The sequence below is a fragment of the Opisthorchis viverrini genome (genome assembly GCF_000715545.1).
Source record: "Opisthorchis viverrini unplaced genomic scaffold opera_v5_131, whole genome shotgun sequence".
Classification (NCBI taxonomy): Eukaryota; Metazoa; Platyhelminthes; class Trematoda; order Opisthorchiida; family Opisthorchiidae; genus Opisthorchis; species Opisthorchis viverrini.
In genome coordinates this window covers 166,290-180,495 of record NW_008751784.1, presented here as the reverse complement: position 1 = coordinate 180,495, position 14,206 = coordinate 166,290, and the positions used below count along the sequence as shown (strand labels likewise).

At 47.6% G+C, this 14,206-nt stretch overlaps 1 protein-coding gene across 1 annotated transcript in view; it reads right to left on the bottom strand.

Annotated features, from left to right (window-relative positions):
* The window catches only part of T265_06267 (hypothetical protein), a gene marked incomplete at both ends in the record, with an annotated part of 21,493 nt that extends 9,808 nt beyond the window's left edge, over positions 1-11,685 (bottom strand). The window contains 5 exons of the mRNA XM_009171487.1: positions 3,148-3,792; positions 11,217-11,361; positions 11,418-11,479; positions 11,514-11,586; positions 11,630-11,685. Coding sequence (XP_009169751.1) covers positions 3,148-3,792; positions 11,217-11,361; positions 11,418-11,479; positions 11,514-11,586; positions 11,630-11,685 — 981 coding nt within the window. The remainder of the gene's footprint in view (positions 1-3,147; positions 3,793-11,216; positions 11,362-11,417; positions 11,480-11,513; positions 11,587-11,629) is intronic.
* Positions 11,686-14,206: the final 2,521 nt, after the last annotated feature.

Here is a 14,206-nt window from a genome sequence, read left to right as displayed (position 1 = left end):
CCAGATACGGACGGCATTCCGCTGGAATATTCCGGTGGTGGAGGTGGCATCATTCCACTACTACGTGGAGGAAGTCCACCGGAGCCACCGTTAAGAAGACCCGAATCCCCAGGTCCTGCACCAAACATTGCATTTTCTGGTGTTGAGCCAGGACCGCCACCACCACCGAAAACAAAATGAGGAGAAGGTCGGGTGTTGTATTCTGGAGGTAAACACGCACCAGCTGAGGAGGCAGGTGGAGTCTGCTGTTGAGGCGGAGGTTGGCCAACGACGTACTGCGGTGGAGTGGGATGATGTGGGTGACCAGGTGGCAAACCACTACCGGAAGGTTGGTGATCTGAAGGCGGGCAGTTGTTCTGAAAATAAAAATAATGAGTGGAAATACACAGACATAGCTCTTAAGCAGACATTTAGCGCACATAACGAGAAGGGACCCTGGTGTTTACCAGGTGGATCGAAATAGTTATGGATGACGGGAGGCAGCCCAACTGTATGAAATTCAAAAAGCTTGGTGAGTGCTCTTCGGAGCGAACAAACGGACCTTCCGGTCAGTGAATTCGCGCTCTAACCACTTGGTCCATCTTGCCTCCTTTTATCATAGGTGACAGCTGAGCGCAGGGTCCGGTCACGCAACTAGGGTTGATTCAACATTCGGCTTGCCCAGCCACCCAAAGATCCTAACACTACCACGGAATCCCGTTCCTCAACCCCGCAGTTTTATTGACCGTCGTTACTTTACGTTAACAGGACAACGGCTTCTTGTGAAGACGGGAAATCTCAAAATAGTACAGGAGATTGGCGGTGATGCCCCAAGAATCGCTTCAATTTCATGGGGACCACAGTTTACGAAATGACTTGCGGGGTTGTGGAGAAAAGCTAGAAACCCGCTAAAATCTGAGTGCAGGGAACCAGCCAGCGTCCTTTCAGCATGTATAGCCTTGAGATGGATCGACCGAGTAGACTGACCAGTGAATATGTCGTTCGCAGACAGTAAACGATTAAAACACAAGACATAAGACCAACGAATTCACCAGATTGGCCTAACAAGATGTCCAGGGTGGGTTGGTAACTCACCTAGAGAGCGTTTTTGTGGAAAATAACATACCGTTTAGTTTCACTGGACGATATTGTCGTAGACCGTCGTCGGGTCGTACAAGAGCAAGAAATTGCCGAGCACATCGTGATAATATGCACAGAATATACTAGCCACTAAATTTCGATGGCCGTGGTCGAGTGTTGTTGGAAAACTCAATCTACCCTTGTCTGATAATCATCAGGTGCCCAAGAGATAAAATCGAAGGACCTGCTATAGAACCTATCATTGCATTCAGGTTGCAGATTATGATGAAGCGAATGATGTCGTCGCGACTGAGGCGTCTCAAGTGGTTCGCTAGAGATATCATCAGCAACGATTAAAACCAATCAGCCATTGGCGTACAACAGTCTGGCGGCTTAGGCTCACCGATGATGCGCTGAAAAAATATTCGAAATGACCTGCGTCTAGCTGGAGATAGTCGAAATAAGTAAACAAGCGTGAATTTTACGACTGTAACTATTGACGGAATGTGTCCCGAAGTGTTGCAGTTACCAAGCCATAATAAAGTATGTGTTGAGGACAAATTCATACAACACTGAGTAACCCGTCCGACGAAAAGCCATATAGAAGGGACATTTCGGATCCCTCTGGAAGAAGTGTTTTTTGGAGTGGTGCCCAGCCTATTGGCGCGTAGTAAATTGCAACACTGTGTGGCCTTGCGGATTTTTCGACTTAGTATCTCCTCATATCGATACACTATGATCCGTACTGAATTCCTCCGATCTCCAGCAAAATTCATGATTGTTATTTCAAAGAATTGATGATCTACTTCAACTTAATTGTGGACTTTCCCCTTTCCACTTTCAAAGCAAAGTCCGCGGAATCTTTAAAGTCCTCGAATTTGTCTGAGTTTCGGTGATTTCGTACTCTAATGCTGACGTCAACTAAGACGGCATTTTCAATACAGTGTGTCGAAGCAAAAGTACCCTACCAAGAGAAGCGTCCTGGGTGAACAATAACCACACAATGATAATCCAAACCTGCATTAAAAATCAGGATGGACCCGAAACACCACTTATTTGTACCCGATTCCTGTCAGTATTCGAAGGACCGAGCCTTTGACTATGATAAGACAAACCATCAGCATAAGATGAATTAAGCCAAGAAACTGCTTCTTTGGTAGCACTAGGGAGAAAAAATTGAGCTCGACATTGTTCACTAGAAAGCCTCAAGTAGTAACAATACCCTCCAAATGGGCAAACTTCTCCCTCTTTGGGGTAAAACAACTTCTCGTGGAACGCGAGGGACAGGCTAACCCGTCCAGAGATGCGAAGTCCTAGAGGAATTCGATATGAATTGGTCCCTCTTAAGGACTACCGCAAAAAACCTTCACGAGCAATCACTCCGTCGGGACGAATTCAGAGGAATGCGGACTGCTACCGAATGAAAAAATAACGCGCTTTTGAAAACTAGCTGAGGAAGTGTGGAAGCCACAATGAAGTTGTGCTTTACTACAGTGGAAGCTGCGAAGTGAGCAGCGAACAAGAGTTTCCAAAACTCGGCACTCTACCGTTGTGACAAATGTCCATTTCCCAGCTGCTTACCTTGCGGCACGGTAGATGTGGTACGTATAAATACGTGACTATGTTTGACGAAATGGCCGACATGAGATCACACTGAAATGAAGGAAAATTCTCAAGACGTAAAGAAATACAACTAACAAACTGGGAACCCTTTTGCAGTTCCCAGAGGGTGCCCTTTATAGAGTGGCTGTAATATCTTGTGGGTGTACACGCTACTGTCCAGCACTACCAACGGACTGCGAAACACCCAGTTATGATGGAAAGAACAGGCCCAACGTCGATTGTCCATTTAGAGTCTACTACTAGGCCCGGGTACCTCACGGGACAATAATGTGGACTTGCATTTGGACAATAAAGTCCCAATCACCACGTGGCCTCTAAAAAATTGGTTGTCTGTCTAGTATTCGAAATCTGTATGCGGATGGCGAATAAGCATACTAGCATAGGCGGTTGGAACCGAGTTTTAAGCAGACATTGTAACATTTCATCCATAATGAAAGACCACTATAAGAAAAACAACACACTTACCTGGCTGTTTATGGGACTAGGAACTGCTAGGTGTTGTGGAGGGACATGTTGGGTGGGAGTACCGGGATGTCCAGGACTCTGAACGATACCTCCACCTCCACCACCACAAGATCCAGGACCAACACTGCCTGGTCCCGCAGATGATACGGAGTTTGGACCTGCTGACCCAGAACAAACAACTGGGGGACCACCACCTTGCTGAGGACCTGGAGGCCCACCTTGTTGCGACTGTTGCTGAGGGGGGATTGACGGGCCCATCCAACGCGGCCGGGGATGTCCAAGCATAGCACCGGGATGATGATGATGTTGAGGAATCATTGGACCACTATGCATCGGATGAATTGGACCACCACCAGGAATCAGGTTTGCATGTGGAGGGATCATACCACCGCCCACCGGAGGCCCTGGGTAACCACCAGCACCAGCTTGGTGGAATCGCATGGATGGATGATGAGGCGAGGGACCCTGGATGCCTGGACCTGCACCAGGTGGGATTCCACCACCAGGCATAAGAGGAGGTCCAGACGGCCGCTGGCGCATAGAAATTGGATCCGGTCCTGGAGGACCTAGCGGCGGTGGCATCCCTGGTCCCCCACCAGGTGGACCACCTACACCACCTGGCCCGGACATGACGGAATGACCCGGCTGAAACACAAATGTTCAAATCAACAGAAAGAAGCGAGACCTAAAGAGAAAGGCAAAACATTTACATACTAAAGACCTGTGGTACAGGTCAGAAGGCTCATTACCAGGAGTCAGAATACAAGCCCTACATGAGTGGATAAATACAAGTCACATGTAACAGGGAATTTAAAGGGGGGCAGATAAATGTCTAAACTTGGTGGACATAGGGATAAAGTGAGCTAATAAAATATTCTCGATAATTAACCGAATGCTCACACTTTTAAGGTGATCACATAGGCAGGTCCAGAACTAGCCCTTTCATGAAGAGACGATGCCGCTGATCAGCGTAGTGTACTCCAGGAGTCACTGATGCTCTGCGATCCATTACAGCCCTAGCTTCCAACATGCTCTTTGCTACTATCCTGCGCAGTCCATCTTCGGGAGTTAGAATTGTAGAAACTAACCCGAATTTCGCCCTAGTCGAGATTATGTCCATTATAGCTTTTTTTCAGTTTACCTGCTTGATTCCGTCGACCACCTGAAACTATGGCAGCGTCTGGCAACGAAGGTCGACCCTTCCAGATTCTCCGCTATATATTGAAGACCTATATCTGCTCCTATAAACATGTACACATCTACAAAAAGCTTTCGCCTGAGCTCACCACATCCACTGGCGTCAAACACGACTGTCCCTTACAGTCCTTCAACCGTGTAATCAGTGTCACTTGGAGCCTCTTTATCTACCGGCAACACGTCCGGGATAGAGATTTTTCGAAGTTCGTTGACAGACGGATTACGTTGACAATACCAACCGTGTTTGATACTACCTCCTAGAAGTACAAACGACCTCAAATAACTAAAATAATTCTGCCGCAAGACAGAGCTTGAGCTTCGCAACCATAGTGCAGTTAGTACAATATTAGCTGGAATCAAATCCAGACCTCACACCTATAGAAGAACCGAATGGTGTTGGACAAATCCGTTAATTGCAATTGAACAGTAATGATCACCGTTGGTTTGTTCGCTGATCTGGGCAATTTGATCGCAAATGTTTCACCACCAGTGCGTTATGATTGGAAGAGCCCAAGTTTCCCAAGCGAAAAGCTTGCTCGAGAGTTGCACACCTGAATAGGTTTGCAGTTGAAAAGAATACTGATAGACCACATTGTCAGGAGAATCACTGTTTTGTTTGCTGATCTGGGTGAGTTGGTTTCAAAAGTTTCATCACCAACTACTTAAATACAGGTCGGCTGAACGTTTGCCAACCTTCGATATTTGTGGCACTGAAATGGTAGCAGCCGAGGATGGAGCGAACGACCTTGTGGTGTCATCTGTCCCACTTAACGGATCTGAAACATGGCCGCTGAGCACAGAACACATCCAAAAATTGTTTGTCATTAACGCCTTGGAAGCCAAAGGACCGTTTTCTTCGGAGGCGTCTTCTGAGCCGAGCAATACGTCAGGTGGAGAAAATCCAACCTGAATTCTGAAGCAAGGCATGAAAACTCCTACCAGCCAACTCAATCGCGTTATTAGCTACCACCTTTTCTGATGGTGAACCGCGTAGAAGACGAAACACAGCTGATGACCCTAACAGATATGACACTGTAACGCGGTCAGTCGGAATCCCGCTTCAAGGCTATCTTGCCTACAAAGCGTATCTCTCTCACTGCAAGCTTTATCGGACAAGGAAATGGTCGGGCGGTCGGTTACCGGATACAGATACATAGGTTCCAAGTTCCCGAGCGGAAAATATTTGTTGGGTTAGACCCATGTGATACCAGACTATTTACCACAAAATGTACTTGGTTAGGGTTCGTCTTACCAGCTGATGCTATAATACAAAGCAGCGGTTCCTTGTCAGAACCCCCATGTTGAACATATTTTGATTTCGACAAATAGACTGTTGCAACTCAATTGAGTTTCCACAAGACTCAACTGAATCTTCCGTTTATGATATTCTTCAAATGAACGCGCTGCACAAAGACCGCCTCATGTTTCCGTTTATGTATTCTTCAAATGAACGCGCTGCACAAAGACCGCCTCATGTTTCAGTTGATGCGATATTTGAGATACCGGAGTCCATTTTTCCATGAAGGAAACTACTGACAGGGTCGCTGAAGAGTTTCCAGCAACCTGGTAAGTGGTTTCCTATATGGACAGAATTCTGATATTGCAATTGTGGATGGAAACAGGAACGCCTAGCCAGACCAAAATAATTGCATTTGCTCAGCTGTAACACCGTTTCAGCGCATAGTTACCATGACATCCGAAAAAAGCGCCTCCCAACGCGCCAAAGATGCAGAGGTTAGTTTCCGCCGACAATAAATAGCTTCCTTCGTATGAACCACGAAAGCAACAGACGCCGAACAGCATGAGAAACTTCAACGGCAACGCACGGTGCAATACGAACTACAGCCTGAAAACTGAAAACATTATCCCCACTGGAAGATACTAATAATCGCTCCGCCGTAGCGATGCCTAGCTGCCACCTTCCCGATGGAAGCACGAGGGCTGGGATACTGCCAGGTTGCCGAAGCCTAGACAGGGGAAGACGAGAGGCAGAGGTCGAGTTCGAATCACGAACCTTCCGGTCAATAAATTCACGTTCTAACCACCTGAGCCATTTCGTTCTTCCCATTGGAAGAACGCTGACCTATTTGCAGCAGACCAGGTATACGATGAACAAGAACCGAAAAGTAAAATGGAGAGTAACCTGCCGAGATGTGAAAACCGGCATCAAAGGGCCGAGAAAAGCCGTACGTCCACCATTTCGTCAACCAAATGCAAGGTTATATACAAATGTCGTACCCTGACTCACAATTTAACCGCTTGACAGAGAAGGGAAACATTTGAATAAATAGTTCACTGAGCCAGGAATGAATGTCCCGAATCCAAAATGATCCCAGCTATACGTTCCAGGAAATTATACCGGAACTGAAGCTGTTCAAACAAACGACCCTACGATCTTAGGGAACGTGACCAAGAATATAGTGTCTGGATAGGACCCATCGACCTTATCAGATGTATCGTAGCAGTAATAAAATGATCACATCTAGGCAACCGATCTTGATCGAAGGTAAGCCTCAACTAGCAGCACGTATATCAACAATCGAAGCACTACAAAATGCACAGCTGGGCCGTCGCTATGCTCCACTCTGCTCCCGAATAATGCACTAACATCACCTTGATTGACGAAACATTTGCAGTCAAACTGCTCAGCCCAGAGAACAAACCAACGACCACTTGCGCAGTGGGCAGGGGGACAACCCATCGGTGAGGTTGGCTCAGCGTAAGGCAGTGGAACAAGTGACACCATGGACGTCACTGGAATCGCATGTGTCGCGTCCGGTAGGCTTCCAGAGTCCGACTTACAGAAGAGAATTCGTGAAGATGCCACGGTATTCAGTTTGACTGTAGTCGAGCTCACTTCACATTGACACTTCGAGGCCCACCTTGCATAAATAATTCACTCACAACGGCTAGGACGGAGCACGCTTTATCGGTAGATGATCGTGAGTGCTGTGTAGTGCGTACCGTTTGTTGCACCATTAAGTTTGACCCATTAATATTCGAAGGAAAACCAAGAAGCGAGCAACTGCGTGGTCGTTGGATCAGGTTAGGATAAAGAGTGTGTAGGGGGTGGCTGAGGAACGGTGAAAGGAGAGATATGGGTTGGTTCGCTGGGGGTAGAACGTAGCTGTTTAATGAGCCCCATGCATGAAAAATCGTTCAGCTGCAACACCATTTCGGTGCCTATCCCCCTCCCCTAAAAGCATTTGTAACAAAATCGCGGCAGCCACAACCACTGTACGACGTATACGCGGTTACTAAAGCTGACAATGATGATGATGCCTAACTACCACGCCAACTGAGGGCTGGGATAGTGCCAGGTTGCCGAAGCCTAGAAAGAGAAAGTCGAGAGGTAGAAGTCGGACTCGAATCACGGACACTCCGGTTAGTAAATTCGCGCCCTAACCACTAAGCCATCTCGCCCCCAAAGCGAGTATCAGAGCATAGATCGTAGTTCAGTGTACTGCTGAAAAGTGAGCCGTCATCAACAACCAAAGACGAGACAACACTGAGCGAACAGGTCACCAAAGACCGACGGCGCGTGAACTTACTAGTTCGCTTTGCACTGACCTCCCAAACGATGAGTCGGTTCTAATACATGCATGAAATGGCATGCACGGAGATCGATATTCTACGGACGTCCCAAGCGCCACGCGACTTTTGATCGCGGGCACATCTGTGGCTTTTCCACAACCATATGCAGACTGCAAGCCAACAGGGCCACTCAGGAGACTGTTTTTCATCACGTAAGGGTGACATGACCAAAAGAAGCAGTCGTGCTTCACAATTAGCGATGCGTCAAGAGATCCTAGCGACTGGGACTACACCGGTAGAGTGTAGGAAAAAGATGAAGCATGATTAGAGCGACTCTCGTGGTACAAGTACGGAGCTAGGAAGGGGTATAACCCAGAAAAGGAGGCTCAGAGACGCTCAGCGACAGCATATGTTGGCGAACAGCCCGTTGGAATGGCAGGATATCGGACTCCGTATTTTTACCTTCCTTGTGACGGGTTCTGAGCCCCACTGGGGTCGACGCGGGGAAAGAGAGAAATCCCGGGGGGTTGTTTTTGCAGGAATCCAGAGTATCGAATTCTAGCAGGTGTGCCAGACAGCTGATCAACCTTGCGACCGATGAACAGTGGCAGTACAGGATGTCCGAGTCTAAAGGACCTTACCATGATGTAAAGGTTTGTGAACCTTCGCGACCCATTGAGCCGTACTAGGTGTCCGCGCGACAATCGCAGTCTCTCATACCGGGTCGGTCAACTGTTAGTCTGATGAACGCAGTCTCCTGGCTCTCCAGGTTGGGGGTTGGAATACGTTCCATAGAAGTGGTAATGCATTTGCATTTCCCTCCAAACACCTCTGCCTGATGGTTAGGCTTTTGAGCCAGAGGCTTCGGCTGAGGATCCTAATCATACTCTTGTCTATGTGTGGGCGCCTGACAGTATCCTAACCCACGTACAGTAATGAACTGCGCATATATAAATAAACTCATGCCAGTGGCCCTGGCGTGGTGCCATCAGCCGGGTGGCCTTACATGATGCATACAGCAGAGTGGGTAAGAAAAAACAGGTCACTTTTGGCGCCTCCCTTCTTCCTCATTCACATATTTTTCTCTTCTGACCTGTACCAACCCCATTAATAACCCTCCCCTTGAGGGCCCAGCACTTAGGACTAATGACTCCGTTTGTCTTGCATCGGTTTTGCAGATATCTGCGCGTCATCCGGCGTCGACATCCTCAGATGTCTCGAAAATAATCCCCAAGCCTCGACGCACAGTCTATCTGGCCGCCTCCAATGTTCACACCATGAAACAAACAAGACAACAAGCTGCTCTTGCTCTAACACTGGAATTACTTGGCACTGATGCGTACTTTGTCTCAGAAACAAGAACTCAATATGCAAGCAGTGGTTGAGCTAACCGCCCGACCACTCTCCACTCGTTCCCAACTACGTAACTCTGGTGCTCCAAAGGCTGCTCCGGTAGGCCGTATATATCTGAATCACAAGGGACACGTGTATCAGACCATGGTGCCGACTGTTTTGTTGTATAACTGAGACTTGGCCTCTTCGAGCAGCGGAACTGAGACGTCTTCAGGTGTTCGAAAATCGTTGCCTCAGGACTATCGCCAATGCAAATCTGTGTCGGAGAATTCCTAACGAGGTAGTGGAAGAGCTAGTATCCGATGTTTAAATGGCTTACGACGAAAAACTTGTCAGTCTGGAATGAGCAGACGACATCGAAGAGAAGGCGCATGTGTTTAAATGAACTGACCAAATTCATCCCGTCCTTTGGTATGCGCTGATCGGGAGATCTGATGGGGGCAAAGGAGTGAGGTCAGGGTGTATACAAAGCCATTCAGCTTCAGTGTAATTTGTTTGACGCCATAAATTACTCAAGTCGGAAAAACTTGCGTGCATTGCCTTCGTCCGCCAAAGCAGCAACACCGTTTATACAAATACCGAAAAATTCGAGTCATTCAACGGATTCCAGTCCTCTTGGAAGCCAGGGTCAAAAAGGATGAGAAGTCCTGAATTGGAAATCTGTATTTGAAGGTGAGTCATTCAATTCCAGTCCTCTTGGAAGCCAGGGTCAAAAAGGGTGAGAAGTCCTGAATTGGAAATCTGTATTTGAAGGTGCCAAACGTACGTAAATGGAATAGAATCCCCTTCGACATCATGTTTATAATAACCCTTGCGGTCGTCAAGAGACAAACCAATGGCTTTCTCATAATCCAAGACCATTTTTCTCCCTTGTAACTTGATTTCGATGCTACCACTAGTGATCGTTTGGTGTGCCCCCGGGTAACATCGACAAATGAACTCCCAAGCAAAACCTGCCACCCTCAGGCGGTGGTCGGGCTTGAGTATGGAAAGATACTCGAGTCACATTGGCCGAAACAAGGTAAATCAACCGAAGACAGCGAACTTTGCTGAAATGAATTCCAGTAAACTCTTATCTCTGCGCCGTCCGGCAAGCAAGCCCACTCAAGCCGTGTCACCCGGGATAGCGAGCGGGCGCGTTTGTAATGTCAGCCTCCGTTCCAAAGGACTGTAGTTCTTACGCTCACGGCACTGTCCCTCGGGATTTATTTCAACCGACTCATCAAACGCCACTGACATGAACATATAAGTCTGCCATTTGAACTCTTTCGAATCGAACCTGGAAGGTCGGTTTGGAGTTGATGTCCACTGCACGCAACGAAGAACGATTCCTGCAGATGTGCGCTGTCCACCAACTGTTTACGGCCAGCAGCAATCCTTGATACGAACGTCCGCATCATGCAGTGCAGAAGTTTACTGTCACTGCTGAGCTATGCTAGCGGAAGCAACCTACATGAGTAAGGGTGACCAAGTACATCTAGTCCTCGGGTACTGTGAAGTTGGCCCGCGCGACACCAGAGGCCCGAAATTCTCTGGACGATGCGGATTGAGCAACAGAGCCTGTATTTCCCCGTGACTCAACCTATGCCAAATTTGGAAATAGAACTTCGTGGCTGACTCCATATTTCGATGGCCAGACTCGAGGGACTCACCGAAAACTCCTCAAAGCTCGTTCTCACCAAGCAGGACAGCTATTCAGCTGGATTCAGTTAAGTCAAACGACGAATCTGTAAGTATATTGACCGCTCAGCTGTAAAACGCGGGCATCTACGGATGGCAACGTCCGTTTCTCCAGCCATCGTAGTGGAGTGTCTGTCATCATCCAATGTGGGTTGTCGGTGAGATGATTAGGGGGTAATGTAGGTTGGTCCAGTCTAGAAAACCCTACGTTTCATTTCATTCGGGTTTAATACTAGGCCCATGGAAGTAAAATGGGGAGAATGAGGAGGGCTAAAATCACCGGGGGATGGCAACCAAAAACTCACATGCGGGAGCCCATTGGGATAGCCGGAATTCACGAAGCCCTGAAGCGCAAAATTACTCTGCTGCTTTAAGCTAGTACTTACGTAATCATGGAAAGCCTTTGCCTCGCTCGAGTGCTCGTGTGTATCCCGTCGCTCTGGAGCTGCGCTGTAAAGGTCCCAGAAAACGCTAAACGAAGGTCGTTACTATCACAATGAACTCACTTCCACCATGAGTGCAGAAAGCCTGGGGGTTCACCGACACTGATGGACTTATCCCAACGTATCTACACGAGGTTAACAAATAAGTGTTTCTTTTACTTCTTGTAAAAATGATGTGGCTGTTTTTTGTGCACCAATATGGACCAGATACTCATAAACATAAAATGCGAGCCTACAAGAAAGTGGGATGACAGGCTGGTTAGCACTACACCGACTTCTCTTTGGATTGTGCATCAGATGGGACGCCTGCTCCCTTTGACTTGGTATACATTTCAGTTAAACTTGCAAGAGAGCTTCATCACTTCGGACCGTCAAACTTGCCGGAGAGTAAAGAGGTAAAAACACACCATCGGGGACGTACAAAATTTGACCCTGAAAAGTTTCGAGCTTGATTTAAACAAACGCTTTTTTGGTCAGACTACAGACCAAAGATGAACGTGTAGTGTTCGAGGACTCAGAAGGTTTGCAGATGAGTGTCAATCTGGTGGGTTAAAATTTCAGATGGGCGCAGAGTGAACTGAAATCTCAACATTATCATCCGAGCCTAATCGTCTCTTAGCGCGGGTCTTTTATATTCCGTATACGGCCGGAGTGGCCGCTGACTATATTCACGGATTCATGGATTGATACACAGGATCGAGGCTTTTGCCCGATTTTAACGGGTCGGATTTGTTCTTGTCGTCCAGCGGCTGTCGGTCACCTGAAAGGCGCAAGTGGAAAAAAGTGTGTAGTACTGCTCTTTATGTTCCCAGTGCGGGGCAGTATACCTGCCAACGCGAGGATCCGCACAAATAAATGTCTAGTAGTGCTTCGACCTGGGTCCTATAAGGAGCGTGGACAACCGTCGGAGGGCGCTCATTTGCACGCAGCCACTACCCGAAATGAGAAAAAATTTTGCCTAATGAATGTGTGCGCTCTGAGCTTGAAAATCTTCTTACCATGTCCCCGCCGTGTGTTTCCTGGGTCAACGGTGAAAAATCTGTTGGCCGAGCTTTGTTCAAACGGCATAGGTGAGAATTAGGTCCCCTCGGAGGCGACGATACTCCAGAGGAAAGAGATAAAGCATCGCGAGATGGGTTTTGTAGCCCGCGGATTTAAGCCGACAACAATTTTCGTAGCGGCTGGCTGGACACGCCCAATGAGGGTGACGTCTTTCGCGCTTCCTGAGTAGACAACTTGGTTGACGTGTTCCAGGAGCGGTCTGACGTAGCCCCGCGAGTGATACGGGGGAAGGTGCGTCGGATCTTCCGAAAAATGGCGAATGCCTTTTGAGCCGATTTCTCATGTTGCAGTGAGAAGGACAAGTTTGAGGAGACCCAGATACCCAAATCATTTTTGCGTCTATCCTAATGGTGTTTTCCGGTCCTTTCTCACCATGCATGACAAAGGCATTCGCTGAGTCTCCTCCAAATGACATATGGACGCACTTTCTGTCACTCAGAGGAAAGTGCCAGTCCAATGACCATCCGTTGGGAAGGCATTAGCACTGGAACTCCAGGATTTCAAGTCATCCGCAGAAGGTAGACATGGACTTGCAAGAACATCTGGAAGGTCGTTGACGTAGATCAGAAACAGCAGTGGTCCCAGGACGGAGCCTTGAGGAATCCCAGTGGAGACCAGCGCTGGAGACGAGTAGGTCGAGCCTATTCTCTCTCACCCTTATCTGTCTGATGAGAACGCCTTGATCCGGTGAAGGATTTCCCCTTGAATCCCGTAAGACTCGAGTTTGTGGAGCAGCGGGACGTGTGGAAATCTATCAAATGCTTTTGAGAAGTCGAAAAATATAGCATCCGATATGAGTCCTTCGTCCCTGGCTTATGTCAAGCTGTCCATAAACACGAGCATGTTTGTCACACAAGAACGGTTTGGGAGAAATCCGTGTTGAGCTGGAGATATCAGATTGCTGGAGGAACGGTTTCGGAGAAACTCGTGTCGAGCTGGAGATATCAGGCTGCTGGAGGTAGGGCGCTCTAGGATAGCTCGCTTCAGAGTGCGTTCCACTCAACTTATTTTCGCTGAAACTATGGGGTTTACCAAGTTGTGTTTTCAACGGGGAGTTAGCCTGATCTGTCTGCACCTTTCGGTGATACTTCGCTCACAGCACTTTGTTTAACTGAGGAAATTTCAAGGTCACAGGCTATCAACGGTTCGCATTTTCACCGGTTTACGAGAGGTAGAAAACGAAACCGCACTTAAGTTTATTTTGGCCCGCTGACGTCCTTGAGGAACGAAATAACATTTGCGGAATATTCGGTGCAAATTCCACTCAGGAAAATTGGTCACTCACTCCTTTGCCCCCATCAGATCTCGCGATTTGTTTTATCACACTTAACTTCGGCTATTCCTCACTTCCCCAGATCGTTCTATTCGCCTGCCGATTGAAACCCTATGATCAATATCTAAACTTTTACCTCGAATTGATGCCCCCAGCAACCGTACGACTTTATTCGTAAATCAACGGGTCGCTTTCCCATTTATTTTTGAGACTACCAATGTTGAATTTTGTGGTGAGGGCGGTGCATCTCGAAATTGTTTGCGGGTTGTGCATCACATTTCCAAGACAAACATTCTGTGGAACTTTTGAAAACGTCTTTTGCTGCCATCGGACTCAGCTTTAATATTATTTACTCACTTGAGGCACAATATTATTTTCGTACGTGACGTTAAGCTGAGAATTTTCTGACACTTTGACACTCTAGAGTTTTATTGGCACTGCACTCAGATGCCCCTAGTGGTCTCGTCCCATGTTTTCCTAATTTTTTGCCTACATCTATGGCCATTAGAGCTCGTGT